Source organism: Mauremys reevesii, linkage group 7 (genome assembly GCF_016161935.1).
Source record: "Mauremys reevesii isolate NIE-2019 linkage group 7, ASM1616193v1, whole genome shotgun sequence".
Classification (NCBI taxonomy): domain Eukaryota; kingdom Metazoa; phylum Chordata; order Testudines; family Geoemydidae; genus Mauremys; species Mauremys reevesii.
This window is the reverse complement of record NC_052629.1, coordinates 35,686,628-35,714,156: the sequence shown is the minus strand read 5'-3', so window position 1 is coordinate 35,714,156 and position 27,529 is coordinate 35,686,628. Positions and strand designations below refer to the sequence as shown.

At 42.8% G+C, this 27,529-nt stretch overlaps 1 protein-coding gene across 12 annotated transcripts in view; it reads right to left on the bottom strand.

Moving 5' to 3' along the window:
* The window catches only part of PRKG1 (protein kinase cGMP-dependent 1), an 885,489-nt gene that overhangs the window by 112,085 nt on the left and 745,875 nt on the right, over positions 1–27,529 (bottom strand). For 11 of the 12 annotated variants that reach the window (XM_039547328.1, XM_039547329.1, XM_039547324.1 and 8 more), the window contains one exon: positions 360–425. In XM_039547328.1, the coding sequence (XP_039403262.1) occupies positions 360–425 (66 nt within the window). Of the gene's footprint in view, positions 1–359; positions 426–4,233; positions 4,392–27,529 lie in introns of those variants that run through there. The other variant, XM_039547333.1, reaches the window with a different exon arrangement.

Sequence of the window (27,529 nt, the reverse complement as noted above, 5' to 3'; positions counted from 1 at the left end):
GAATGATGGCGCATGCTGTCTATTTTATGTAACATATACCTCACTTGTGAGTGTGTTAAGAAAGCTACTTAGCTGACAGTCCTAATGTCCACCGTTTGTGTATATTGGCTAGAAGCCCGGTGCTTTCTTAATTGGTTATAAATTAAATTGTATACAGGAAGGGTTTTTTAAAAGCATTACTCAGTTGCAGTTTAATAATATATATAATATCTTATAAATGTATCACTCAAAGTCATTAATCAACTTTTTAAAATGAAAGTTAAACATCTCCCTGCAAAATGATCAAAGTCAGTGGTTAAGAACTATGAGCATCAACTGAAGACATTCAGTATCGTATGATAAGAAAACAATATACTTACTCTCGGTCTATGACAAGACAAGTTACTGCTTCAGCAGCAATGACATTGGCTGTTCTGACATCTTCCCTGAAAGAAAAACAAATCTCTTAAGTAAGATATAACTTTCTGTTAACAATCTTTATACTTTAGAGCCATTATTAAGGTGTCTCATGAAAGAGATTTGTATGTTACACAGTTTTACATTTAATCGATCACTGAAACATGTCCATAATTCACACAAGTTTTAAGCAAGTTCAAGTTTAAAAAAATAATTTATACAAATGAAATTACAGAAATATAATCTCCCTTTGTAGATAACATCAGTTATTCAGTTAGGTATGTGCCATGTTTTTCACTTTCCTAGTGAGTGGTTTGTTCTTTACCATATACTACTTATATAAGCCAATAACAATCATAGTTATCAGAAAATTAGACATTCACATAGATTTTTTTAAAATACATATATTCAGGGCTATGAGTCATATCTTCCCCCAGTAAACTAAATTTCATCTGCTCCTTATTTCACCTTACAGTATCTCATTACAGAAATATAACTGAATCATTCCTAATAAGTAATTAATTTTAGAGCTAAATTGTCACAGTTTTGTGTGTAGTGTGGAAGGTAGGGAGAGAAAGATTCCCAAAGCTTCAGTCTCTTGGGTGTACTGTACATAGGCTAGGGGCAATCACAGGCCAGGCCCTTGACTGAGTCCAGGGATTATTTCTTTAGTGCACCCTGGATGCACCCACTCCAATCCACACAATGCTGCTCCTTGGGATGGGAAATACAGCAGGCTACATCACATCCAAGGCATGGTTCAGGATGAACTCTCCATGCAGGGGCAGCTCTAGACATTTTGCCACCCCAAGCACGGCGGCATGCCACGGGGGGCGCTCTGCCGGTCGCCGGGAGGGCGGCAGGCGGCTCTGGTGGACCTCCCGCAGGACCTCCACCGGAGCCGCGGGACCAGCGGACTCTCCGCAGGCACGCCTGCGGGAGGTCCACCAGATCCGCCTGCCGCCCTCCCGGCGACCGGCAGAGCGCCCCCCGCGGTATGCCACCCCAAGCACGCGCGTGGCGTGCTGGGGCCTGGAGCTGCCCCTGTCTCCATGATGCACATTAGGGAGCTTGGGAAGGGACGGTGCCTTGTGGGAGGCTCAATTAGTGTGGGATTTTCCAAAGCCCTCAGGATTGGCCTGAGTCTGGTCCCATTGGCATTAATGGGAGTTTTACTATAGATGTTAGTAGAAGCAGTTAGGACATTCCTGAGCATTTTTGAAAATCCCACTCTCATTTTTAAATCCTTCTTCAGAAACTAAAATGTGTCATTTCAAACCATACATTCACCTAGAAATACATTCAGTTTACTTTCTGAATCTTCATTACTGAACCCTTTGTATCTCCTGTTGTATATCATACTGCAATACACGGCTACAGATCATAACATTTGATTTCAGTCAAACAAGTCCATGATTTGAGTTGTCCTTAGCTGTTCATTAGTCCTGACTAAAGCTTAGAATAAATGTCACCTTGAATGCAATGGTTTTCTTCATAAAAAGATAATTTAAATGTATTGAAATTTACAAATTATAAAGTGGTAAAAATAAATATGGTTATAGTTTCAATTTATAGTGATTAACTAAGTCATTATTTTTACAGATGAAAATTAATTGGCAGTTGAGCTGGATGCTCTCCATTACTGTGCACCCTAGCTAGTCTTTCTAACCTATGCAAAGTGGGTTAGAAGTGCATCAGAGTCTTCTTTTTTTTTAAGCACACTCTTCACATATGCATAAATGATGACAAAGTAGTGATGAATCAGGCCAGAACATGATATTTATAAGTTTGGAAAAACTCAGTGTATTGAGCAAGGAGATACATTTCTTGTCAATTAAAAAACACACACACACACACACACACACACATGAAATACATTTACATGGTGAGTTCATATTGTAGCAGGAGCAATTAAATTTATGCTGGTCTCTTTCTAGTGCTGTTATGATATACAATTAGGAAATCAAAACAATATTAACATTAGTTTATGAGGACCTAATCATGAAGCTGATTTTATAGTAAATTTAAAAGCCAAACAATTAAAATTCATGTAATTGGAGACTCTTGTATCATTACCATACTACGAAGCTACAACATTAGATAACACTGGAGAAATTACTTTAGTGCAAGTCTCCAGGCCATGTAACAATGCCATAACATTTTCATTATATGGGACTTCATGATGGAATAACTATTATTCTGAATCTATGGAGACACTGTTCCAGGGCCACCCAGAGGGGGGGGCAAAGGGGGCAATTTGCCCCGGGCCCCGGGCTCCGCAGGGGCCCCCAAGAGAACAGCGGAGGCTCCCGCCTCCGCCCCTCTCCTGGAGCCTCAGCGCATCAAGCGCCGAGTCTCCGCCGGGGCCCCTGAGCCCCGCCCCGCTCAGAGCCGCGTGGGGAGGGGGCGGGGCTGGGAGCTCTGGGCTGAGCTCGGCTCCCTCCGCTCGGCGTGGAGCTCCCAGCCCCGCCCCCTCCCCACGCGGCTCTGAGCGGGACGGAGCTCAGGCCCCGCCGGCCACACGCTGCGGCTGTTCCGGCGAGGCGCTGAGACTCCGGGTGAGGAGGGAGCCGGGGGTAAGAGGTTGGGGGCGGGGGGGAAGCGGGACCCGCCGCCGCGGCGCAGCCGGTCTTGGCGGTAATTCGGCGGCGGGGGCCCTTCCGTTCGGGACCCGCGCCGAAGTGCCCGAAGACCCGCGGTGGGGGCCCCGCGCCGCCGAATTACCGCCGAAGACCGGGCTGCACTTCAGCGGCAGGTCCCGCTTCGGCGGTAATTCGGCAGCGGGGGGGGGTCCGCCGCGGGTCTTCGGGGCACTTCGGCGGCGGGTCCTGGAACGGTAGGGCCCCCCGCCGCCGAACACCCCGGGCCCCCGGAATCCTCTGGGCGGCCCTGCACTGTTCAGCCAAAGGGGATGCTGCAGAAGAAAAGATGCTGCTCTCTCTTGCAGAAACTGAGAAAACTGCCTCCACAACACTCAACTTCTGCTGATGAAAAGCCATTATTAGGTAAAAATGAAACAATATCCATTCAGTTGTTTATATGCTACTATGACAACGCTTTAAAAAAAAAGAAAAGGAAATCATGCCTTTACTATTACGTTAAAAACCTTAAGGTTCTGACCAGCCCACAACAGGAAGGAAATTATTGTTGCTGTAGTACCACTAGCTGCATAATGTTATGTTTCCTTACTGTTGCACATACGTCCTTTTATCGCTGACTCTGTTACCTTATATGCCATACAGTATGTGCTGCCTTGAGCAAACAGATTTATTGGAACTGAACAGAGACAGGAAAGCTCAGTATTTCCTTGCTTTTTCAGCATTTTGTAAGAACCTTTGCATTACTATACTGTAAGTTTTGTGCTTAATCATTTTTAAAAGGATATCATATACTTGGCCAACTGCCACATTACAGAGTTTATTTAACCGGTATTCGGCAATCCTGTTCTAGTTAAGATTAAATACCTATTCAAACTTTCAAAAGCAGAAGAAAGACTGTATTTGTATTCTTAGCAGTACGGAAGCATTAGTACAAGTACAGTATAATATGCATATCGACTTTAAAATACAGTACATATATTGTTCTACAACATATGTACACATTAATACCCAGTCTCTTACTATTATACTAGTTAATGTTAAGGTTAGAAAAATTGCATTCACATCTACAAACATGCAACTGATTATTAATAAAACTTTAGACATGTTAAAATAAAATAAGTTTTCACTCAAAGGTTTTTAAAAGTGTGCCATTTAAAGATAGCTACTAGCTACAGTGTAGAACAAGCAAACAATCCAACATGAAATGATTTTTAAGTATTGTTTTGTGAACACTGACTCTGATATTTTCTCAACTTCATCACTGGACTCTTCCTCACTACTTCCCGAGAAACAGCACTCTTCATCAGAAGAGTCACTTTTACTGTCTGAATAATCCATAGCTAGTGTTCGCATCCACCATTTGCCTTTATGAAAACTGCTGTTTCTTTCTGCCCAGCTCCTGCATCTTGTCCTCTGGAGTAGCTCTGGAACTTAAAACTTCTAGGCTTGGAAAAGGTCACAGCTGCTGTGGGGATATCTACTGTGTATCACTGGGAACTGTAAGCAGAGTATATTGCTGAGCCACAAAGAAGCATATAGTTAATGCAAGAAGGCAGTATTCTCATCATTGGTACTCTCTCTTACAGCTCTGGTGCAATGTGCCTGCTGTCAACAGACATAGTAGCAAATCCTTTCTGCCAGCACGTACTTAAGCGGACACCTGTTAACCTGCACATAGGGACAAACTAATCTGAATGCCAAAACCTTTTATTATTTTTCTGAATCAAGCTCAGCAGTTTCATACAACGCCACAAACGTATGTCTCTAGCCACAGGGTCAGCAGGCTTCTTCTCCAGATTAAGATACTTGATAAAATGAACAGAAAATTCTAAAAGGAAATATAAGATCTAAGTTTACTAGAGCTTTTAAAAGTGCATTGTATCACTATAAATCAGGGTACTACTACTGAAATACATGTTAAGGGTCATTTTAGAGGAGAATACATGTACAATACAGGTAGAATTCACCTTTTAGAGCTGGGTGATTAATTCATTATGTATAGTTCAGTGAATGTCATCATTTTTCTGCTGACAAATTGCCTACAAACAATTTTTAAACATAGTTGTGAATAGTTTCTGTGACTAATTCTTGGTCTTCCAATGAACTGCTCATGAATATAGTGAAATATTTCATATGTGAAATCTGCAGTTTTGATTGAAGACATAAATTACATGGCACATTTCTGTTCCCTGATTATATTTACTTAGGGCTTGTCTACACTGCCCTGTAGTTTGGACTAGAGGGGTGTGAATAGTAGCATGCACCAAACTGCAGTGTGTAACTCCCCAATGTAGATGCTGAAGGTATGAACAAAAAGGTTCTTAGTTCTCATTAATGTAACCCTGTTTGAATAGGATTACATTATAGCTTGTGCCAGCAGTAACCACACCGGGGAATTACAGTGTAGTACTTTGGTGCACACTGCTATTTCCACCCCTGTACACTGAACTGCAGGATAGTGTAGACACAGCCTTACAGCTGTGCCGCTGTAAGGTCTGCCATGTAGGTGCTCTTTATTGGCGGGAGAGAGCTCTCCTGTTGGCAGAATTAAAACCCCCACAACGAGTGGTGTTTGCTATGTTGGCAGGAGAGCCTCTCCTGCTGACATAGCATTGTCCACACCAGCACTTTGTCTGTGAAACTTAGGTTGGTGAGGGTTGTGTTTTTTCACACCCCTGACTGACAAGAGTGCTAGTGTAGACAAAGCCTTAAATTGTAAATTTTGGGGGGCAGAGACTGTCTTTGTCTGTGTTTGTATAGTGCCTAGCACAAAGGGGTCCTGATCCATGACTAGGCTACCATAATACAAAATTATCAAATTCATGTAATCCTTAAAATAAATTTTACTGAAATAGACTATTTATTCAGTGAATAGTTGGCTTAAAAATTGCTGTTGTGTTACCAGTAAACTCAGTTCTAGAATATTTGTGGAAAGTGAACACAAAAAATGGTGCAAACACAATTAAGCAATTCATTTAAAAATGTGAATAGTTCTTAAAATGTTTTGCAGTATTTGCCAGCACTAATAACGATCAGAGAATTCAAAACTCTCTCTCATTACAGAGAAAGTGAAAAGTGGTACATGGAACATAAAAAGAGTGTGTCTTCAATAGATTGTCACAATAAGGGCTTGTCTACACTGGCGATTTACAGCACTGCAACTTTCTCGCTCAGTGGTGTGAAAAAACACCCGCCTGAGCATATATCTTCACTGCAGAGTTAACTTGTGTTAGCCATACTCCTCTTGAGTTAGCTTAGCTTGAGTGAGAGAGCAGCCACACTGTGAAACAACATCAGAGCTACACAAAGTTATGTGATTAGCAGCACAGTGACTGGATGAGCAGCTAATGAATTGAGCTAACTCCTCGCAGCTCTATCCTCACTGCATTATTATCTCGAATGTCAGGAAGACTCAGGCTGCAACCCATACTCCATAACAGGCCATATATTTTGAGTTTAAAGCACTACTTAACTGGGGATAGAGATTTTTGTATGTGGATGAGAAGTGGGTTAAGGGCAACACTTGAGTTATACAGTCAGCTAATACTGCAGTGAAGACAAGTCCTGTAAAAAGTTACCTACTAATTAGAGATGGGCAGGAAATGTTTTTTCTCCCATCCTGCAAGAGCTTGAGATTTTTTTCTTGTCCTAAATTGGGACACATAGTAGAAATCTTGAACATTTTTGTTCATCAATATTTTTTTTTGCTAATTTCTATTTGCTTTGACTAATCTCAAATTACTCATTCTACAAATTCCAAATCAGATATATTAAGATTTTGACAAGAACTAGCGCACAGGACCAGTGATGAAATAAAGAAAGGTATATTCGGAAAGTTATACATTAGCATTTTAGGAACATCACTATGTTGTTCTTCCCGCAAAAGACTAAGAAGTTTTCCTATGACTGGTGAATACTGATGCTTTATTTCCTTCTTTTTTATTTAAAAACTAATGGTAAAATTTTCAAAATCACCTCGGTGACTTGGAGTCCAAGTTCCATTTTCAAAAGTGACATAGATGCTTGAAAATTTTGACCTTGACCTTCTATGTAGCAAAAAAAGGCAAATCAATCACGTCAGGTATTATCTTCCTCCAGGAACAGTCCTGCTATGGAAAGGGTATCAGAGTCTGACCCTAAAATGGGTTGTCATCATAATTTTTCTGAAAATGAAAGTGGAAAAATCACAAGCTGGGCTCCTGCCACTAGCTACTAAATTCTAGAAATCAATTAACTGTTCCTGGCACCTTCTCTTTTTGCCATCCCAAACAAAGGTGGCAGGGATCAGTGGAATTTTCATTCTCCATATGCTCTCCAGTTTCCTTTGGTTTTTGCTCTTAGCTTCAGTGTCTGTGCTAGAAGTGCCATCAGAAGAAAATGTCATTGGCCTTCCCCAGTACAAATACCAATATAGATTGCTACATCTTTTTGTGGAAATGAAGTCCAACTATGAATGATATCTCCTGAAGGTATTACTGCCTGAAGGTTGTTGACGATCCTAAAAAGTGAGCCTTCGCTCCCAGGCCCATCCATCATGCCACATTTGGGAAGTAAGGGGAGGAAATAGATCTAATTTACATTAAACACCATGAATATAATTTATGCCACATTTCCTAAAAACTTTTTTTATTATTTGTTACTGAAATATGGTTAAGCATAGATCTCCAACTGAACTGTAATGAAGGTAATGTAACTATTCTTTTGGAAACCATCTGTGCATAACAAGCTACCATGTAATATTAGCAAAATTCAATTTGTATCCAACAAAGCAGAGCTGCATTAAATCTCGTACTGCAGGCAATTAGAGGTTACTAGTGTGTAATTCATAGTCCCCCCAGGGACCTGTAGTTTAGGTGCTTCTGAAATACCTCTACTACTACAGTATTTAGAAATGTCTTCTCTTCTAATTCCAAAGAGGTCTTTGTTCCTCTTTTAAATTGCCGCAGGCTTCAAGACCACTTTCCAGATTATCCTGCAAATCAAGAGTACTTGAGTAGCTCCAAGTCAAATTCTTCCCTTGTTTTATGAGTTGCAAGGATTATGCTTCCTGTGATTGTTTACACTTTTAGAAAGATTTCCCCCTATAAACTGGGGTATGTTTCTAAATATTATAGTTTTCTATAGACATAAAATGTTTTTTATTCTTTCCTGAATTTATAAAATTAAACCTCAGAAGACCATGTTCTTTCACAATATTGAAAAGAAAAAATAATGTAACAATGTCTGCTGTAAAGTTATAATGTCTATCGTGTATTCTCATAAAGTAGTAAGTATATAGCAGTGCTGATGCTGGTAAGAAAACCTTGAGAATACATTCTCATCTTGATGGCAATTTCTGAGCATAACTCTCAGTTAGCCTAAATAATAGTATACACCTATATCAGTGTGTAACCAAATATGGAAATAAATGTTCATCTAAAATCAGTGAAATGTGCAACCTGAAAAAGCTTCAGCTGTAATGAAGTATGATTTTTTTAAAATCTAAGATACAGAATTAATACAATTGCTGTAGAAGAAACGCATTCAATGAAATTACAACTTTTTGGAAGAAGAAAGAAATGCAATCCCAGAGACACTTGGTTATGAAACACCATAAATTTGAAGGCACAGACTGAAATAACATTAGAGGCAGCACTATGTACACTGCTATATAATTAGCTCATACAACAATTCACACCTGCTTTGGAAAAGGAAAACATTTCCTACAGCTCACCATTTCACTTCAGTCCAACAACTAAGTTTTACAGGCATTATTTATAGCTTCCTTTCCTCTACTCATTAAAAATAAGTTTTATGATTCACTGTATAGGCTGGAAAAAATGTACCAAGCGCTTACAGTAATTCATAGCTCTATTCAATCTGGTAGCATATAAACAGTACTTACTCTGGACTCCTGTATCAAATATTTAGCTGCATTCACAGTGGATTCCAACTGAAAAGATTTAGCCTCAGGGAGGATATTAAAGGAAAGAGAGATAGCTGTGTGTGCTCCTTCTGACTATTGTTATTTTAACGCTTTTAAAGTTAAAGATTTGGGGGTCACATTGAAACAGTTTTTCCAGGAACCCTGTTGGGCCCAGCAAGATAACAGGTATTTCTATCCAAAATTTCTGCTCTTTCCCTTACTCTGCTGGAAGCTTCTAAAATCATGCTGAGACTCCAGACACTTACTGCTAATATCACAGTAAATTTTAATTCAAAAATAGCTCTACAAATGATGCTCTGAAATCCTGCCAAGATTGTATGTAAGACCTGTGAATTACCTTTTGTTTAATGACAGTTATGGATATTATTTTATAAAGAATGGATCAAAGGAAAATGCCAGGGTGCTTCTGATTCTTTTGTGTTTTGTGAATGATGCAAATTAATTCCAGTCTATTAGAAATGTCTTATTTTAAATATTTTATACAAAAAGGTCTAAAAGAAAAATATTATGACTTTGTAATTATTGTATTTCTTTTTAACTATTCATATTTATTTGGAAGGCATTGTGGCCTTCTTGGCAGAGCCCTGGATTGGGACTCAGGAGGCCTGGGTCTATTCCCAGCTCTGCCACTGGATTGATGAGCAACCTTGGGCAAGTCACTTCACTGCTTTTGCCTCAATTTCCCCATCTATTTAACAAGGATAATGTTACTTACCTCCTTGGTAAAGCCCTTTGACATCTCTGGATGAAAAGCATTATATAAGAACTAGGTATTGTTATTATCAGTACAGTAGATCTGAAATGATAGAGGACTGAATTATGTAATCAAAGCTATGAATTTTTTTTTGCAATAGAGGGGTTTTATTTATTGTTATTGTCTCCATCATTACATATAAAGGGAATTAATACAAACAAGTGTTGGCAGTAATTGTTACAAATTAAACTGACACTAACTTCTACTACCTGCACTCAGTAATGGGATGTATGCTTTTCCGAAACTCAGGCTTAAATAAAAAAACAAAAAATAAAAACAGCATATGTTGCACTGATTCCCTAAAGTGTTAATCTTGGGCTGTGGTAAAGAGTAAGAGGGAGCAAATTTTATTGCCAAGATCTTTCCACTGAAAATGCCCTGAAGCCAGGCCCCAGGAGTTCAGCCATGGGGGACAGACAGCAAGACTTGTACAAAATAATCTGACAGTCATAGCAGGGAACAGTGGGAAAGGCAGTCTTTGAGATGCCTAGGATTCAGACTACTCAAGACTTTACAGATGATAACCAACAGCTTAATTTGTACCTAGTTAGGCCAAGTGCTAATGCAGAGTGCTATGCACTGACTCAGAACATAGATGCTATATATTAGAAACACTCAACAGGCAGGAACATAGAAAGCAGAATGGGGCCCCTTCCCTGTCACCAAGACCTCGTCCTTACTAGGAGAAAAGGTGTATTCTTAAGATAATTTAACTAAACACAGGGAAAAATTATAGTGAAGACAAAGCAGTTTGTAGTTTTCACATGACTTATCAGGCCAAGGTAAACCGTGGGCTCCTCCAAATTTTTCAACTCAACCTGCTAATATGGATGAAACAACAAACTGCCTGTTTTTCACTAGGCATTTACTTTGTGTTAGTTAATTGAGTTGAGAGCTTACCTTTTTCCAACTGAAGACAAAGCCTAAGAACTAGCTTAGCAGCTGTACTTCCTGGGTCTGCTCCAGAAGGCACCACAATTATCACCAATGCCTCTGAATTGGTAAATGCAACCTACACCCAAAATAACATCTGTGAATTAAAAATAAAAATGCTTCTCATTTCCACTTCTCTGGAGTGAAGCTTCACTACCTCTCCTCTTTCCCATAGCACACCAACAGCACAGTGCCCAGATGTGTCAACACCACTTGTATACTGTGGGAACTTGGCACAACTCCAGATCTTCACCAACAGCTCACCTTAACTCAGTCCCCTTGGAACTTGAGCACTTTTGCCTCTACGTGCCTACCTATCTCACCACTCCCAATTGGGCCAACATCAATCTTGCATCCTTCCCCAACATAATTTGCAACAGGAAGAAATAAACAGAGGAAATGCCAGCAAGAGCCTGAAAAGATTATCACAAAAAGCTATATCCAAATTCAGTTCAATCAGTAATCACCACAGCCCCTTGGGCCTGAGACAGTCATGACGTGAGCCTCATACTAATCATTACAAGATTTGGAGTCAATAAGCTTGTACAGCCTCCTAATTTTGTATCCTCTCTCTCCCCATATCTTCATTTTTTATGACAGGTAGGTGGGGTTTAAACGGAAGATGCTTAGACACAGGCTTTTTTCTAATCTATTCCAGAAATGTATTCCACAGTTTAGGATTCACCACCAAGAATATCTTGCCTCCAACTCCAGAAGATTTTCTTCCTAGGCTGTAACGATGCAGCCTCTGGCAGAACACAACTGAGAGTATCAATTCAAGGCCGGGGGTCCTTTATTATTAAGGCACACCAAAACAGTCAAACAGAGAGGACTTTGATTTTACCCCACTGGCTAACCAGAAGTCATATAAGCAATTCCCTCAGATACTCCAGTTTCCTTGTATCACTACCACCACTACTCCTTATGGGGATGAATGGTTATGAAAACCAATACCCCAGTAAAAGAAAAAAGGTTCTCCCAATCCCAAAGGATCAAGCCCCAGACTCAGGTCAATATACAAGTCAGATCTTACCCACAAATCATGTTGTTGCCAATCCTTTAGAATCTAAAATCTAAAGGTTTATTCATAAAAAGAAAGAAATATTAAAATTGGTCAAAGGAATCAATTACATACAGCAATGGCAACATTCTTGGTTCAGGCTTGTAGCAGTGATGGAATAAACTGCAGGCTCAAATCAAGTCTCTGGAGTTCATCCACAGCTTGGATGGGTCATTCATTCCTTTGTTCAGAGCTTCAGTGTAGCAAAGTTCCTCCAGAGATAAAAAGTAGGATTGAAGACAAAATGGAGAAGATGCAGCTGCCTTTTATATCCTCTGCCATGTGGAAGGACACATCTTTGTTCTTACTGTGGAAAATCACAGCAGCAAGATGGAGTTTGGAGTCACATGGGCAAGTCACATGTCCATGCATGACTCAGTTCTTTACAAGTAGAGCAGCCATTGCTCACATGCTACCTTGAATATTCCCAGGAAAGCTCCTCATATGTGGATTGGAGTCTCCCCAAGGTCCACTGTCAGTTAAGTGTTTCTTGATTGGGCACCTAATCTGAAGAATTCTTTCTCAAGAAGCTGACCAAATGCTTCACTAATGCTACTTAGAATCAAACATATTGAGATACAAGTACATAGCCAATATTCATAACTTCAAATACAAAAATGAAACACACATACAGACAGCATAATCATAACCAGCAAATTACAACCTTTTCATAGACACCTTACTTGACCTCCTTTGTACAAGATTTGGTGCAACTATAGGACCTTCGTTGCAACAATGATCTATACAGTCACAGTTCATGTCAATAACATCACAGGCATTGATAGATACAGTTGTCTTGGCAGGTTACAAATGGGAAAAAAACAGTTGCTGATGTAACCTGGTGCCAAACTGTTGAGGATCCTGAAGATTGGGCTTGGGCTTTGATTTGGACCTAAAGGCCAATGGGAAACAGTGTATAAGAGGGAAGAGGCTCTCATGGATTGGTAACTGGTTAAAAGATAGGAAATAAACATTAGAAATAAATGGTCAGTTTTCAGAATGGAGAGAGGTAAATAGTGGTGTCCTGCAGGGGTCTGTACTGGGTCCAGTCCTATTCAACATATTCATAAATTACCTGGAAAAAGAGGTAAACAGTGAGGTGGCAAAATCTGCAGCTGATACAAAACTATTCAAGAAGCGCTACAAAAGGATCCTTCAAAACTGAGTGACTGGGGCAACAAAATGGCAGATGAGATTCAATGTTGATAAATGAAAAGTAATGCATATTGGAAAACATAATCCCAGCTATACATATAAAAATATTATATTGCCTCTATATAATCCAAGGTAGGCCCACATCTTCAATACTGTGTGCAGATGTGGTCTCCTCATCTCAAATAAATAAATAAATAAAATAAAATATTGGATTTAGAAAAGGATCAGAAAACGGCAACAAAAATGATTAGGGGTAATGGACCAGCTTCCGTATGAGGAGAGATTAATAAGACTGGGACTTTTCATCTCGGAAAAGAGACGACTGGGGTGGATATGCTAGAGGTCTATAAAATTATGACTAGTGTGGAGAAAGTAAATAAGGAAGTGATATTTACTCCTTCTTATAACACCGAACTAGGGGTCACCAAATGAAATTAATAGACAGCAGGTTTAAAACGAACAAAAGGAAGTATTTTTTTTCACACAATGCACAGTCAGTCTGTGGAACTCTTTGCCAGAGGATGTTGTGAAGGCCAAGACTATAACAAGGTTAAAAAAAGAACTAGATAAGTTCATGGAGGATAGGTCCATCAATGGTTATTAGCCAAGGTGTTCTGGGATGGTGTCCCTAGCCTCTGTTTACCAGAAGCTGGGAATGGGCAATAGGGTTTGGATCACTTGATGATTACCTGTTCAGTTCATTCCCTCTGGGGCACCTGGCATTGGCCACTGTCGGAAGACAGGATACTGGGCTAGACAGACCTTTGGTCTGACCCCTTATGGCCATTTTTATGTTCTTAACAGTGGAGGGAAAGGGGCACAGGCATGATGTATTCAAAAGCCTTTTTGTCTAAATTTGTACAAGCTAGAGTTTATGACTGAATGTGAATGACAGCCCTAACTATCATACACGTCGTTACAGTAGTCCAGGCTTCAGGCAACAGATGTGGGATCATGGATGCTAGATGTTATTAGAGTAATAGGCATAGGACCTTGGTGACCTGAAGGTAGATGATGATTGCCAGAAGCTGGGAATGGGCAACAGGGCATGGATCACTTGATGATTACCGCTTTTGTTCATTCCCTCTGGGGCACTTGGCATTAGCCACTGTTGGAAGGCAGGATACTGGGTTAGATGGACCTTTGGTCTGACCCACTATGACCGTTCTTATGTTTATGTTCTTATGTGTCCAAGATCATACAGCAAGTAATTAGCAGAGGGAGAAATAGAACGGAGGGCTGCCAGACCCTCTCTTTAACTATTATGCTGTGCTATCTCATCTGGGCCTAACTTATTCCCTACATAAAGCCACACATAGAGGGGGGGGAAACAAGCTATTCCTAATTGTGTCTTATTTATATTATTGTCACCATTTAGACACCAATGCTACAGGTGGTAACCCTTACACCCATACAGAAGATTCTTTAATGAAACTCCACCTGGGTAAGTGCCTGTACTTGTATGTTTATCTGCAAGAGCAGTGCAACACTTAACTCTTTTTTCTCAAAATATTTATATGGCTGATCTGTTATAACTTGCTTTTTTACATGTCAGATGTTTTGCATCACATATTCTTTACCATGTCTAAGTGTCATGCAGTGGTTCTGTCTATTAAAATAAACACCTTCATATACCAAAGCTCGCTGTATTCTTTAGAAATAATAAAATATTTTCCAATAAAGAACATATTTGTAACTTTTTTTCTGAAATTAATTGATAGTTTTAAACTGAGATTATATATTTAAAACAATATTTCTGCTCAAATGCTAGTTAAGGTGAAATGGTTGCAATGGGACACTGAAGTGTTATTCACAACTTCTCCTTTGCGGATGTCAGTTAAGGACAAGTTGTGCAACTATTTTTTCTGCTGGTGACATCTGTCTCCTTTGCTCACACCAATAACAACTCTAATGGAAATGGTTGGTTTTTTTGTTTTTGTTTTTTTTGGGGGGGAGGGGGGCTTTGAGTCTCTTACTGAGATAGGCTGCTGATTACATTCTATACTTCAAGATTTTTCTTCTGATAACTTTAAACAATCATTTATTTGATTATCTGTGGAGGTTTTAAAATCAATAAATAAATGAAACCACTAGATCCTTGAGTGATAATAACTAGACTGAGCTTCTTGCACATACTCTGGGCTCCTTGCATTCCTCCCTCTCCTCGCCTCGCCTCGCCTCCCCCTCCTACTAAGAACTGTTGCACCAGCCAGAGTGACCATGGGCATTGCACCAGGCATCATGTAGCACAGTTCCATTCCCTCCTCCTCTGCCCCACAAACTTCCTGTGTGCCACTCCTCATTTCAGGGGCTGCCTGCAAATCCCCTCCTTTAGGCCAGGGGTTCTGTGTGTTCCTCATATCTCTCCCCTCATCCCATTGCTCCCCATTCTCTCTCCCTATACTAGGGTCACCCATTCTCTCCCCCTGGCAGAAGAGAGTGGATGACCTGGCATTGGGAGGAAGAGAGGTATGGGCAAGTTTCTGGTATAGGAGATGGGGGCATGAGAAGAATGGGGAAACACACAGAGCCCCTGCTGGTGGGGGGGAAGGATGAGTGGGGACCAGGGGCGGCTCTAGGAATCCCGCCGCCCCAAGCATGGCGGTGCGCCGCGGGGCGCGCTCTGGCGGTTGCCGGTCCCGCGGCTCCAGGGGACCTCTTGCAGACGTGCCTGCGGAGGTTCCGCTGGTCCCGCGGCTCCGGTGGGGACCTTGGGAAGGGACTCCTGTGAGGGGGGAAATTGGAGAGAGTTGCAGAGAGCCCCTGAAATAAAGGCAGATAGAGTGGCACACAGGAAGTTTGTGGGGTGGAACAGAGAGGTGCAAGGAGCCCTGATGTGTGCAATAAGCTCAGCTGACAGAAGTTACAAAGTGTGTGTGCCCTTTGTAGTTAAAGACCATTTAAAACCACAATCCTGGAGCCTGCTGATGCAGTTGCACAGCAAATAGTAGTGCAGGAATATAGATAGGAAAGGACTTGCTGTTTCCTTTCCTTCAGCAGTATTTTCCTTTCTCAGACTGCAGTTTTACTCAGTCTCATCTCAAACCAGCTATGCAAGACCTGTGACTCCCCTCACACACATCCCACATCCAATAAATCACAAAATTCACTGGAGCCTTGAAACCTTCCCACTGACAGGACTAGCACTGACAGAGTTTGTACTCTCTTAGCCTCCCGTGCAACTCAGGTTTTAACTTGGCAGCTCTTAAACCTCATCAGCATTGTCTAATCTAGATTTATTTTCCTAAAATGTCACACGCTAATTTCTTTATTTCAGTGCTTACTTTTTAGTTTTCTATATGTAACCTATATTTTACTTTGAAGTGTGAATACCATGGCAGGTAAGCTCACGGACAACAAGATGGGTATGGAGTTGCTTACCTTTTCCTTTATTAGTTAAAACATACTTGGGGGGAGGTTATCTTTTTATGAAACTATTCAAGAAAACCTTTAGACTGCCATAGTGATTCACAGTCTAGATGTAACAATTATAAATCTATATATTTAAAAAAATAATGTGAATGAGTATTTTCAGTCATGAAAGGGATATTTTCAGGGCTTCTTTGAACTACTAATGCTTCAATTCCTTTGAGATACAATTGCACTTCAAAACACACTGGCTGTCAATGCAACAGTATTCTGGGATTGGCCCAATTTCTATCTAGTCATTAATGCTACAACTTTCACTTTCATTTAACAAACAGAAAGTGGATTCTCCTGTAAAGCCTTGGTAACACCTTAACAGATTTGTGAAATGTAAGAAATACATTTAAAAAGAGTCAATCAGTTAATGAGTGCTATTGAGTAGTTAGTCTTCAAAGCTTCATCAACTGATAGGATTTCATTAAACATTACTAGATGCCCAATTTATATCTTTTCTTCTAATTCAATAGAGAACATAATGGGGCAGATTTTATGGTCTAGCTAAGCAGGCTGTGCTGGTTTAGTTCATGCTCAGCCATGGCCAAGCCCTTCACCCAGATATGCCCACTACCCAGGGGCGGCTCTAGAAATTGGGCTGCCCCAAGCAGCGCGGAGCACTGCGCCGCCCTTCCCCGGTCCCGCGGCGGGTCCTCTTCGCTCCCGGTTGCCTGGAGGCTCCTGCCTGGCCAGCGGCAGGTCAGCCAGCCCAGACCGACCACCCTGCCGCGCATGCCTCGCGGGAGCTCAGCGCGGACCCGCCGAGACGGGACCCGGCAGCCAGTCCCGCGCGCCGCGCTCCGCCCGCCGCCGGCCCGGCTCCGGGGCTGCAGGCACGCCGGCCGGAGCTCCACCGAGGCCGCCGCCGCCCCGCGCTGCCCGCCGCGCCGCCCTGCGCGGCGCTGGTGCCTACCGCCCGCCCTACTGAGGGGAATCCTCTATTAGATATTTAAGATGGTTTGAAGACTTCTCTGCACTCTTGCCTGGCTTTGTTGGATGACCTCAGGGAGGTCTTAGGCATTTCTATTGTGCGTTCTGACTAACTTCAAGAGGTGAAGGTGCTGAATCTTTAATAGAAGCTTCCTTTATCCAAAAGATTCAAGCTAAATAGGCATTAATAACAACAAATTAAAAAACAAAGCATTTGTGACTAAATATCCTTTCCCCTTCCAATCAGCTTTCACTCTCCTGGCTCTTAAGATTTCACCATTTAACTAGTTCTCTATTCATCCCAGAGTCTTCAAAACCAAGATGGGACCTGAATTTCTAATATAAACTACAAGCAGAAAAAAGGCTTTAAAAATAACAAAAAGCAATCTTTCCAGCTATCATACATCATACATCTGTAGGTACCTTGTCTCCATTTAGGATTTTATAAAGAGATTACTCTGCACTAGTTATCTAGCTATCCTGTTGTAAAAATATAGTATCGACAAGGCACTGTAGTGTTACCATAAGGTAAACGAGGCTAGGTCAATCATGGGACTGGGGTGTATTGATAACCTCACCTAGCTACCTCATAGTAAAAACTATAGATGCACTTTATCCATTTAGGATTTTACAGAACAGTAATTATTGCGCTGTTTAAAAAAAGCCTTTTTCTTCCCTTTTAGAGAGAGTTGAAGTGCAAACCCTTTTATCTCTCTTTTCTTCATTACTTTGAAGTGAATGAGATTGTGAACTGCCAGGGTTGCATGTTATCTTACTGGCTATTTACCATAACAGAGAAGGAAGTTACAACAGCCCACAACAGTCAGAGGTTTGCTTCTAAACTGACCTCAACAGACCTTCCTTTGAAACTAAGGGACAGCTGCAGAATGAGCAGTAGCATACTAGGAATGGTGCCCGTCTGAAGCAGAAATTGAGGTGAAGATGTGGTAATGCAAGATTTGGAGTGATGGTGAAATATTCAAACAGAGAAAAAATATGGGTGACGGAGCTGCCAGATACCTGAAGGGCAGGTATCAAAGGTAGTTTACCACAATTTAAAGCGCCCTTCAGGGGTAAATCCCAAACTAGCTTCATATTGGTTTTGTTCATAATTATGGATAATTATATTTTTCTTTATCACATGCCTATAAAATAAGCCACTCTTCCACCTAGATTTCATAAACACATGCTTGGGATTACAGAGTGGGGCTGGGTCAATACTTTTCTAGCATGGCTGTTTAGGTCAATTCTTTTTATGGCTGATCTGGTCTTTTTCTAATGGCTTTTTTTCACATTAGATGTTTTGGCTTAGATATTACCATTCTCTGCAAATTGTAGTCTTATAATGGAAAACTGCATTGCTGTCCAATAAAAAATCCTTCCCAAAATACACTCTTTGCATTTAATTTTGAAATCACTGTTTTTGTTTATTAGAATAATTGATGGTGATGTGAAAGGTCTTCTTTCATTATAGTCAAGGATAGTGCATGTATCCATTTTCTGATTGGCTCAATTAGTAAACAGTATAGCCAAGCCTAAACCAGAACCTCAAACTCAGAACCCAACCCATTTACATTTCAGGCTACGTGGATTTAACGCTCTGATTCCAGAATTTGCTTTAATATCTAATCTGAAGGTGGATGCGGGCTATTTTCTGGTTCTGATTTGGATGTATCTGAAATCCCACAAGAACTAATTATGATATTTTCTTCACCACTGGCCACAACCACTAAGGCTGATTTGGTATTAAGCTTGAACCCTGAGCCCTAGCCTTAATCTAATCCAGATCTAAGAACTATGTTTAGCAAACAGTGATTACTGGGCCTGATCCAAAACTCCTGAAGTAAATGAAAATAATTCCAGTGATTAAAATGGGATTTGGATAAGGCCTATAATGGTTAAAAACCCTGCGCCTTTCAAAAAGCATTGCTAAATCCAGATGGATGTGGAATCCCTACATTAAAACCCACAAGTTTTCAGTCAAAAACATAAAATGTATTATTATTTATTATTTTAATTACCATAGTGCCTAGAAGTTCTAACCATGGACCAGGACCTCATTGTGCTAGGCACTGTACAAACACAGAAAACAAATTTCTTGCCTTTGCTATTCTTATTTGGGTAGCATTATCTATCTATTCAAATACTAGAAAGAAAGCACAATATAGGTAACTAAAAAAGATAGAGGCTATTCAACTTTGTTGTCACCAAATACTGTTGTTATTGCAGATACAAGAAAAGCCCAGTTTTTGATGAACAACCTACTTTAAAGATGAACAACATATTTTATCTTCATGGTATTTACAACATGAGCCAAATCACAAAACATTTGAAACCTTGTGAGAAAGTACAACCCTCCCCACCCCCCTCGATTCCCTGACTAGGTATTCAGATAAGCAGCACCTGTACTTTTGTAACCTTATCCAAACTGAATGGAAACTGTGAACATTTAGTGGCTCTGGTTCACCCGTATTGACTTTGCTTTATTATAATGTGCAAAATACTAGCTCAGAAGGGCTGACCAGCCAACACTTAGTTATCCCAAAGTAATGAAAAGCACAAACTTGGAGGAAGAGGTGCACATATAAGCAATTCTGGATGTTACAGCAACAATCAGCTGTGGCCTCACAAACAGTAGGAAGCAGGTAGTTGAATGTTTAGTTTCCAAATAAATACTGCTCTGAACAACAGTGCTGTACTTTTTAAAGAGTATATGCAAGAAATGAGAGTGACAGGTAAAGAACCAAATCCCAATAACATTACCAATATGTGCAGAATGCACTGAACAGCCAAGCAAATAAAGGCATTTGATACACTACCAAAAATGTACTCTCTTTTTTCTTTTTTCAGCTATTACAACATCCAGCCAGCAATGAAAGGCTCCTGCTCTGAGGGGGTACCTCACCACACACTGTTCTGTCATGTCACAACCACTGAGAAGTCTAACTTAATGTAGGATTATATAGACCTCATTTTTAAATGTATTGCAATATTTTATTGTTATACTCATAACAAAATTAATAATAATGAAGAATCATGGAATTAATATGCAAAATATTTGACTCCCTATTTGCCTGTTACATACTCCAGCTGTACTCTGTAGTGGTTGCAGAAGAAAAAATGACAATGTAATAGATTAAACACACACCGTTGAATGGACTTGCCCCTTATGAATCTAAAAAAATCTCAGTTGCAAGAATTATTTTATGCTGATATAAACTATATGAGTTTTTAAAATAGCCTTAATACTTAATTAAATTTTACAACAAGCCCATCTACAAGTATCATAAATACTGTATGTGAACAGCTTTGGTCTCTCATCTTAAAAATCCTGTCCAGGGAACAGAACTGACTTGAAAAGAAATGAACTAGTTTCTGGCTCCAATGGGGATGCCATTCATTTGACCTACAGGAAATTATGTTGCTGGGAGTATGATACAAGTGTTAAGAGGGCAATTAGGGTTGTCACCTGCCGTATTCCCAAGAGGAAGATGATGGATTTTCATTCTTGGCCCCATGTCTTACACATAATGTCTTGTTGATGAATATTATATTACTTTAACACTAACTTAGAGCAGAAACTTAAACGAGCTCGTCTCCATTCTTTCAATTCCAAGTTATAGGATACCTTCAGTACCCCATTGTATGCAGATTTCCAACCACTGCTGACTTTTCTTCACCCCTTTACCATATTTGTCCCATTTCCCAACTTCTTGTGTGTGGAAACCTTTCCCAAGCAATTGTTTTGTAAAATTCTATTAAACTAGTCAAACAGTGTACCATTATATTGTATCTTTTTAACATATCCGTTTTGGGCATGCTGATAAACAGTTATTTCCCTTCTGAATTCATAGGCGCTAGACTGAATTCTACCCCTGATAAGCGAGATTTTGTTGCTTTAGTCACTGGTTTTACAAGGGCATGCACTGCTGAGCACCCACATACCAGGATGCAGGATTCAGTGACTAGCATCCCAGAATACACAGTAAAAACCCAATTGTAAGTGGCTATCGTATGTGCTACAGCTGTGTTTTAAATCACAATATCACTTCAGAAACGTAGTCTTTTTCACATGTGTATTTTAAATGAGCCAAATAGGTCTTTTTCAAAATGCATTTTAAAAAACTGTCTGCTATATTTCAGCCTGATGTGAATTTAAAGTGTTGAGTACTGAATCTTTGGAAATAGAGAATTTATACTGGAAATACTCACATATCAATTATTATAAGAATGCTAAATGTTGGTGCAGTGATAAGCAGGGCCGGTGCAAGGATATTTTGCGCCCTAGGCAAAACTTCCACCTTAAGCCTCCCCTTCTCCTTCCTCTCCCCCCAGACCATCGCTTATTATAAACTTTCAAAATACTTTAAAAAATACACCCCTTTTAGTCACGTATATTTCCTTCCTTTATTCTTTCATATAAAATCTACTACATTTTATTCTACCTTTAGAATATCCAATTATTGTTAATAAAATTTATAAAATTAGAATGGTGGATACTCTTGTCATATAACAACAACTGACAATATCAATATGACAAATTTCAACAACCTACATGCGCATATTCGTACAATAGTGAGTTTGGAGCCCGTGCCACTCCCAGGAGTCAGCGGTGGATCCCTCGGGAGACTAGTGGATCCAGTTGGAGATAAACCCCCATGCGGCTCTGGGGTGAGCAGGTGGCCTGAACTAGGTCCTTTGTCTGATGTCTCTTGACCCTTTTTGCTTGGTGCCAGGGAGTCCCACTTTTTTGACTGCTTCTTGGGCACTGGCGAGGGGTAGCGGTGCCAGACTGAGCTCGGTGCCGGGGTGCACTACAAACCAAATCCAAGGTGCTGGGCCTAGAGTCCTGCTGAGACTGCAGTCCTGCGCCGGGCAGAGCGCAGCCTCTATGAGGAGAGCCCTCAAACGAAACTCACGCTCCTTCTTCATTCTCGGCCGAAAGTTTTTACAAATCCGACACTTGTCTTTCATGTGTGATTCCCCCAAGCACTTCAGCCAGCTGCTATGGGGGTCACTCACAGGCTTAGGCCTGTTGCAGGCATAACAAAAATCAGGACTGTCCCTATAAAATCGGGACATCTGGTCACCCTAAACCCTGAATCCAAATACCTGTGTACTTTGAGGAGCAAGTGACTCACACTCAGATCCAAATGCTCTGATTATAATTACTCTCTTTGATGGGCTGAATCAGAACTTCAAATAGGAATTAAACCAGCTTTGAGAGATCTTGAAAATCCAGACCTTAGTTTGAAACTGGATCTGAAATGATGGGCTCAAGCCCATCTTTAGTTTAAAAGAGATTCCAGCGGACAGGTTTCAAAAATAGCTAGTTGATGAGTGTAGATAGGGACAAGCCAGGAATCCAGGCTTGAGCAGTATTTCTGAAAAGGATTTTAAAACAGGTTGGCCTCATCTACATTGGCCAGACCAAACATTTCTGAAAATGTTTTGTTGAAGTTATGTTTCGCCTCCATGCTGAGGATGTGTCACCCAGAAGCAGCATTATATTTTGGCTAAAGTTTAGAGTTTGGGTCTAAATCCAATTAAAAACATTATTTTCCTAAAATACAAAATTGATGGGGTTTTGTCTGAGGATACCTCTTTAAGAGAACCATCTTTGGGAGCTGGCTCCCTCTAGTTTGACAGAGCTCAAGGAGGTGGAGAGACACAGAGACTCTTAGGCCTGGTCTACACTAGGACTTTAAATCGAATTTAGCAGCGTTAATTCAAATTAACCGCTCAACCGTCCACACCAGGAAGCCGTTTAATTCGACCTAGAGGGCCCTTTAGTTCGAATTCGGTACTCCACCCCGACGAGGGGAGTAGCGCTAAATTCGACATGGCTATCTCGAATTAGGCTAGGTGTGCATGCAAATCGAACTTAGTAGCTCCGTGAGCTATCCCACAGTGCACCACTCTGTTGACGCTCTGGACAGCAGTCCAAGCTTGGATTCTCTGACCAGCCACACAGGAAACGACCCGGGAAAATTTGAATTCCTTTTCCTGTCTGGGCACTTTGAATCTGATGTCCTGGTTGGACATCAGGGCGAGCTCAGCAGCACCTGCAACGATGCAGAGCTCTCCAGCAAAGGAGTCCATGCAATCCCAGAATAGAAAGAGGTCCCCAGCATGGACAGACCGGGAAGTCCTGGATCTGATCGCTGTGTGGGGCGATGAGTCTGTGCTTTTGGAGCTGCGCTCCAACAAACGGAATGCAAAGACCTACGAGAAGGTCTCCAAAGCCATGGCACTCAGAGGATACAGCCGGGATACAACGCAGTGCCGCGTGAAAATCAAGGACCTGAGACAAGGCTACCAAAAAGTCAGAGCGGCAAACGGACGCTCCGGAGCCCAGCCCCAGACATGCCGCTTCTACGAGGCACTGCATGCCGTTCTAGGTGGGTCTGCCACCACTGCCCCACCAGTGACCGTGGACTCTGAGGATGGCATAGTGTGACGGGCAGTTCCTCGGCGATGTTCGCCGATGGGGAAGATGAGGAAGGGTTTGTGGAGGACGACGCAGGCGACAGCGCTTACAATACCGCTTTCCCCGACAGCCAGGATCTCTTCATCACCCTCACAGAGATCCCCTACCAACCCTCCCCGGCCGTTAACACGGACTCAGAATCAGGGGAAGGATCAGTCGGTAAGTGCTATAAACATGGAAACATTTATTTCTTAAAAAACAGGAATAAAAACTATATAAAAACTATATTAAAAGTTTTCCATATAAAACTATATAAAAAGAAGGTCCACACATATAGGGATGGAACAGAAATCCTCTTGGGACACTTCCATGAAGCTCTCGTAGAGGTGCTCGAAAAGCCTCCGCAGGAGGTTCCTGGGGAGAGGTGCCTTATTTGGTGCTCCGTGGAAGCACACTCTTCTGCGCCAGGCCATCCTAACGTACAGCGGAATCATTGCCTCGACCAGCATGGCAGCATACGGTCCTGGTCTGTGCAAGGATTCTCGCAGCATCCTCTCTCTCTCTCTCCGAGTGACCCGCCTCAGGGTAATGTCGTTGGGCGACTGCTGCATCTAATTAGGGCAATTAGTGTACTGTTACTATTGTGAATGCTTGACTTTTACTTTGCATAGCAATGACCTTCGTTTAACAGCCACGTGTTGGAGGCCGCAGAGGAAAAGCATACAGTGATCTTTCCCAGGCACAGCCGCAAGGGGCTGGAACAGGGTCAGACTTTATGCTTTCCAGATTGCCTTCAGCGGGAGGGCACAGCTATCCATTAACTGTTAAGCAGCCTATAGTGTGGGGCTTACCAGGCCTGGCTGATAAACGGATTCAGCTGTACCGCCCCGCTTGTCCGATCTCCTGTGCAAGACCGCAGCCAATGAAAGCGTATTCTGAAATCTCGAACTTGTCCTGAGAGCTCGTGAGACTAGGTGCCCTGTATGGTCTTGTTCACAGAAACTGAGTAGACTGTGTTCAGTGTTCGCAAACATGTATCTTTTCAAGGAAATCACTTCCTTTTTCCCATCACACAGCTGCGGCTCTTTCACGAACTGCCCCGCCATCCCCCTCACAGAGGCTGGCGTAGATTAGGCGGCGAAAGAAAAAGACTAGGGACGACATGTTCTCGGAACTGATGGCCTGCTCCAGAGCCAAGGCGGCCGAGCAGAGACAGTGGAGGGAGACCCTATGTCAGCACCAGCGCTCACACAGCGAACGGGAGGACAGGTGGCGGCAGGAAGACCAGCAGGCGACTCAAACGCTGCTTGGGCTAATGAGGGAGCAAACGGACACGCTCCGGTGCCTTGTAGATGTTCTGCAGGACCGCAGGCAGGAGGAGAGAGCCCCCCTGCACTGTATCTGCAACCGCCATCCCCCGCCACAAAGTCCTGTCCCCCCCTCACCCAAAATAACAAGAAGGAGGGGCGCTAGGGGCTGTGAAAACTGTCACTGCTCCCCAGCAGAGCGCTCATGTACCACACAGCTCTGATGCCATAAATTTTGAGAAGTGCTTCCCTTCCTGGATCACCCAGTCCCAAATCCAAGTTTCATCCCCCTACTGTGTAGTTGAGTATTAAAAGTAGTTTGTTGTTATTCACTGTTTCCGACCCGTTTTTCTTGTCAGAAGACTTTGTGTGAAGGGGGGGGGAGGGGTTTTTTAATTGCATAGGACAGCCTCCATTACCAGGGTACAGACTTGGGGGCAGGATCAACAACAGGACACACACAGACTGCAGTCACTAGGCACCAGGGTCAGTCTGGGAGGTGTATGCTGCCCCGGATCAGTCTGTGAGGTGTATGCTGCCCCAGGGTCCTAGCGCCTGCCATCCACAAATGGCAAGGCAGGCTGCCCTTACCATGCCCTTCCACCCTAGCCACGAGCCTCTCCGATGCCCTGAGCCCCAGCAAGAGCCCTCATCCACGGACACATACTCACCCTTCCCACACACCCCTCACCCCTTCCTACGCCCTAACCCCCAGCCCAGAGCCTGCATCCAAACTCCGTCCCAAAGACGGCACCCCTCACCCCTTCCTGCGAACCCACCCCTTCCTGCACACCCACCCGCAACCGTCCTCCCCCCAGAGACTGCTGTAGGAGCAGGAGCCTGTCATTCCTCTAGTGTAGAAGCGGTCTGTACATCAGTGCACACCGTACCCACCACAGTCTGCGTCCATGTTTCAACCCTAGAACAGGAATTCATAATTAAAGAAAACTTTGTTAATAATCAGTGTTCCATTAAATTTATTTTAAAATGTGTGTTGGAAGGGGGGAAACCTGGAGAACGGGGTATGTAACCGCAGATCGAAGTCAACAGTCAGTGAAACAGACTCAGGTTCAGCTTCTCTGTAAATCAAGTGGACAGTCATAGGTTACCCTGCTCTCCGAGGAACCTAGCTTTCAAAACCTCCCGGATGCACAGCGCTTCCCGCTGTGATCTTCTATCGGCACGGCTGTCTGGCTGAGCATAATCAGCAGCCAGGCGATTTGCCTCAACCTCCCATCCCGCCATAAAGGTCTCCCCCTTGCTCTCACAGAGATTGTGGAGCACACAGCAAGCAGCAATAACAACGGGGATATTTTTTTCGCTGAGGTCCGAGCGAGTCAGTAAGCTCCGCCATCTCCCCTTGAGACGTCCGAAAGCACACTCCACCACCATTCTGCACTTGCTCAGCCGGTAGTTGAAAAGTTCCTTCTCACTGTCCAAGGCGCCTGTATAGAGCTTCATGAGCCAGGGCATTAGCGGGTAGGCTGGGTCCCCGAGGATCACTGTAGGCATCTGCACATCCCCAACCGTTATTTTGTGATCCGGGAAGAAACTACCTGCCTGGAGGCGTTTAAACAGACCAGAGTTCCTGAACACACACGCGTCATGAACCTTGCCCGGCCACCCAACGTAGATGTTGGTAAAACGTCCCCTATGGTCCACCAGTGCTTGTAGCACCATAGAAAAGTAGCCCTTTCGGTTAATGTACTGGCTGGCCTGGTGGGCTGGTCCCAGGATAGGGATGTGAGTCCCATCTATAGCCCCACCGCAGTTTGGGAATCCCATCGTGGCGAAGCCATCTCTGACGACCTGGACATTTCCTAGAGTCACTACCTTTGAGAGCAGTTGCTCAACGATTGTGTGGGCTACTTGAATCACAGCAAGCCCTACGGTAGATTTGCCCACGCCAAAGTGGTTCGCTACTGACCGGTAGCTGTCTGGCGTTGCAAGTTTCCAGAGGGCTATGGCCACTCGCTTCTGCACAGTCAGGGCTGCTCGCATCCGGGTGTCCTGGCGCTTCAGGGCAGGGGACAGAAAGTCACAGAGTTCAAGGAAAGTGCCCTTACGCATCCTGAAGTTTTGCAGCCACTGTGATTCATCCCAGACCTGCAGCACTATGCGGTCCCACCAGTCCGTGCTTGTTTCCCGGGCCCAGAATTGCCGTTCCACACCATGAACTTGACCCATTGCCACCATGATCTCCACTGCACGGCGTACCTTGCTTTGTGAGAGGTCTGCGCCACTCTGTGACTTCCTGTCCTCACCGCGCTGACAGAGCCTCCTCGCCCGATTTCTCAGCAGCTGACTGTGGAAGAGGTGGACGATAAGGTGCGAGGAGTTGACAACGGCCATAAGTGCAGCGATGATCGCAGCGGGCTCCATGCTCGCAGTGCTGTGGCGTCCGCGCTGTAACCGACCAGAGAAGGGCGCGAACAGATTTCCCGCCGGCGCTTTCAGGGAGGGAGGGCGTGATTGACGGTTCAATGACGACAGTTACCCAAAACCACCCTCGACACATTTTTTTCCCCCAGCAGGCATTGGGGGCTCTACCCAGCATTCCAATGGGCTGCGGGGACTGCGGGAACTGTGGGATAGCTTCCCACAGTGCACTGCTTCCA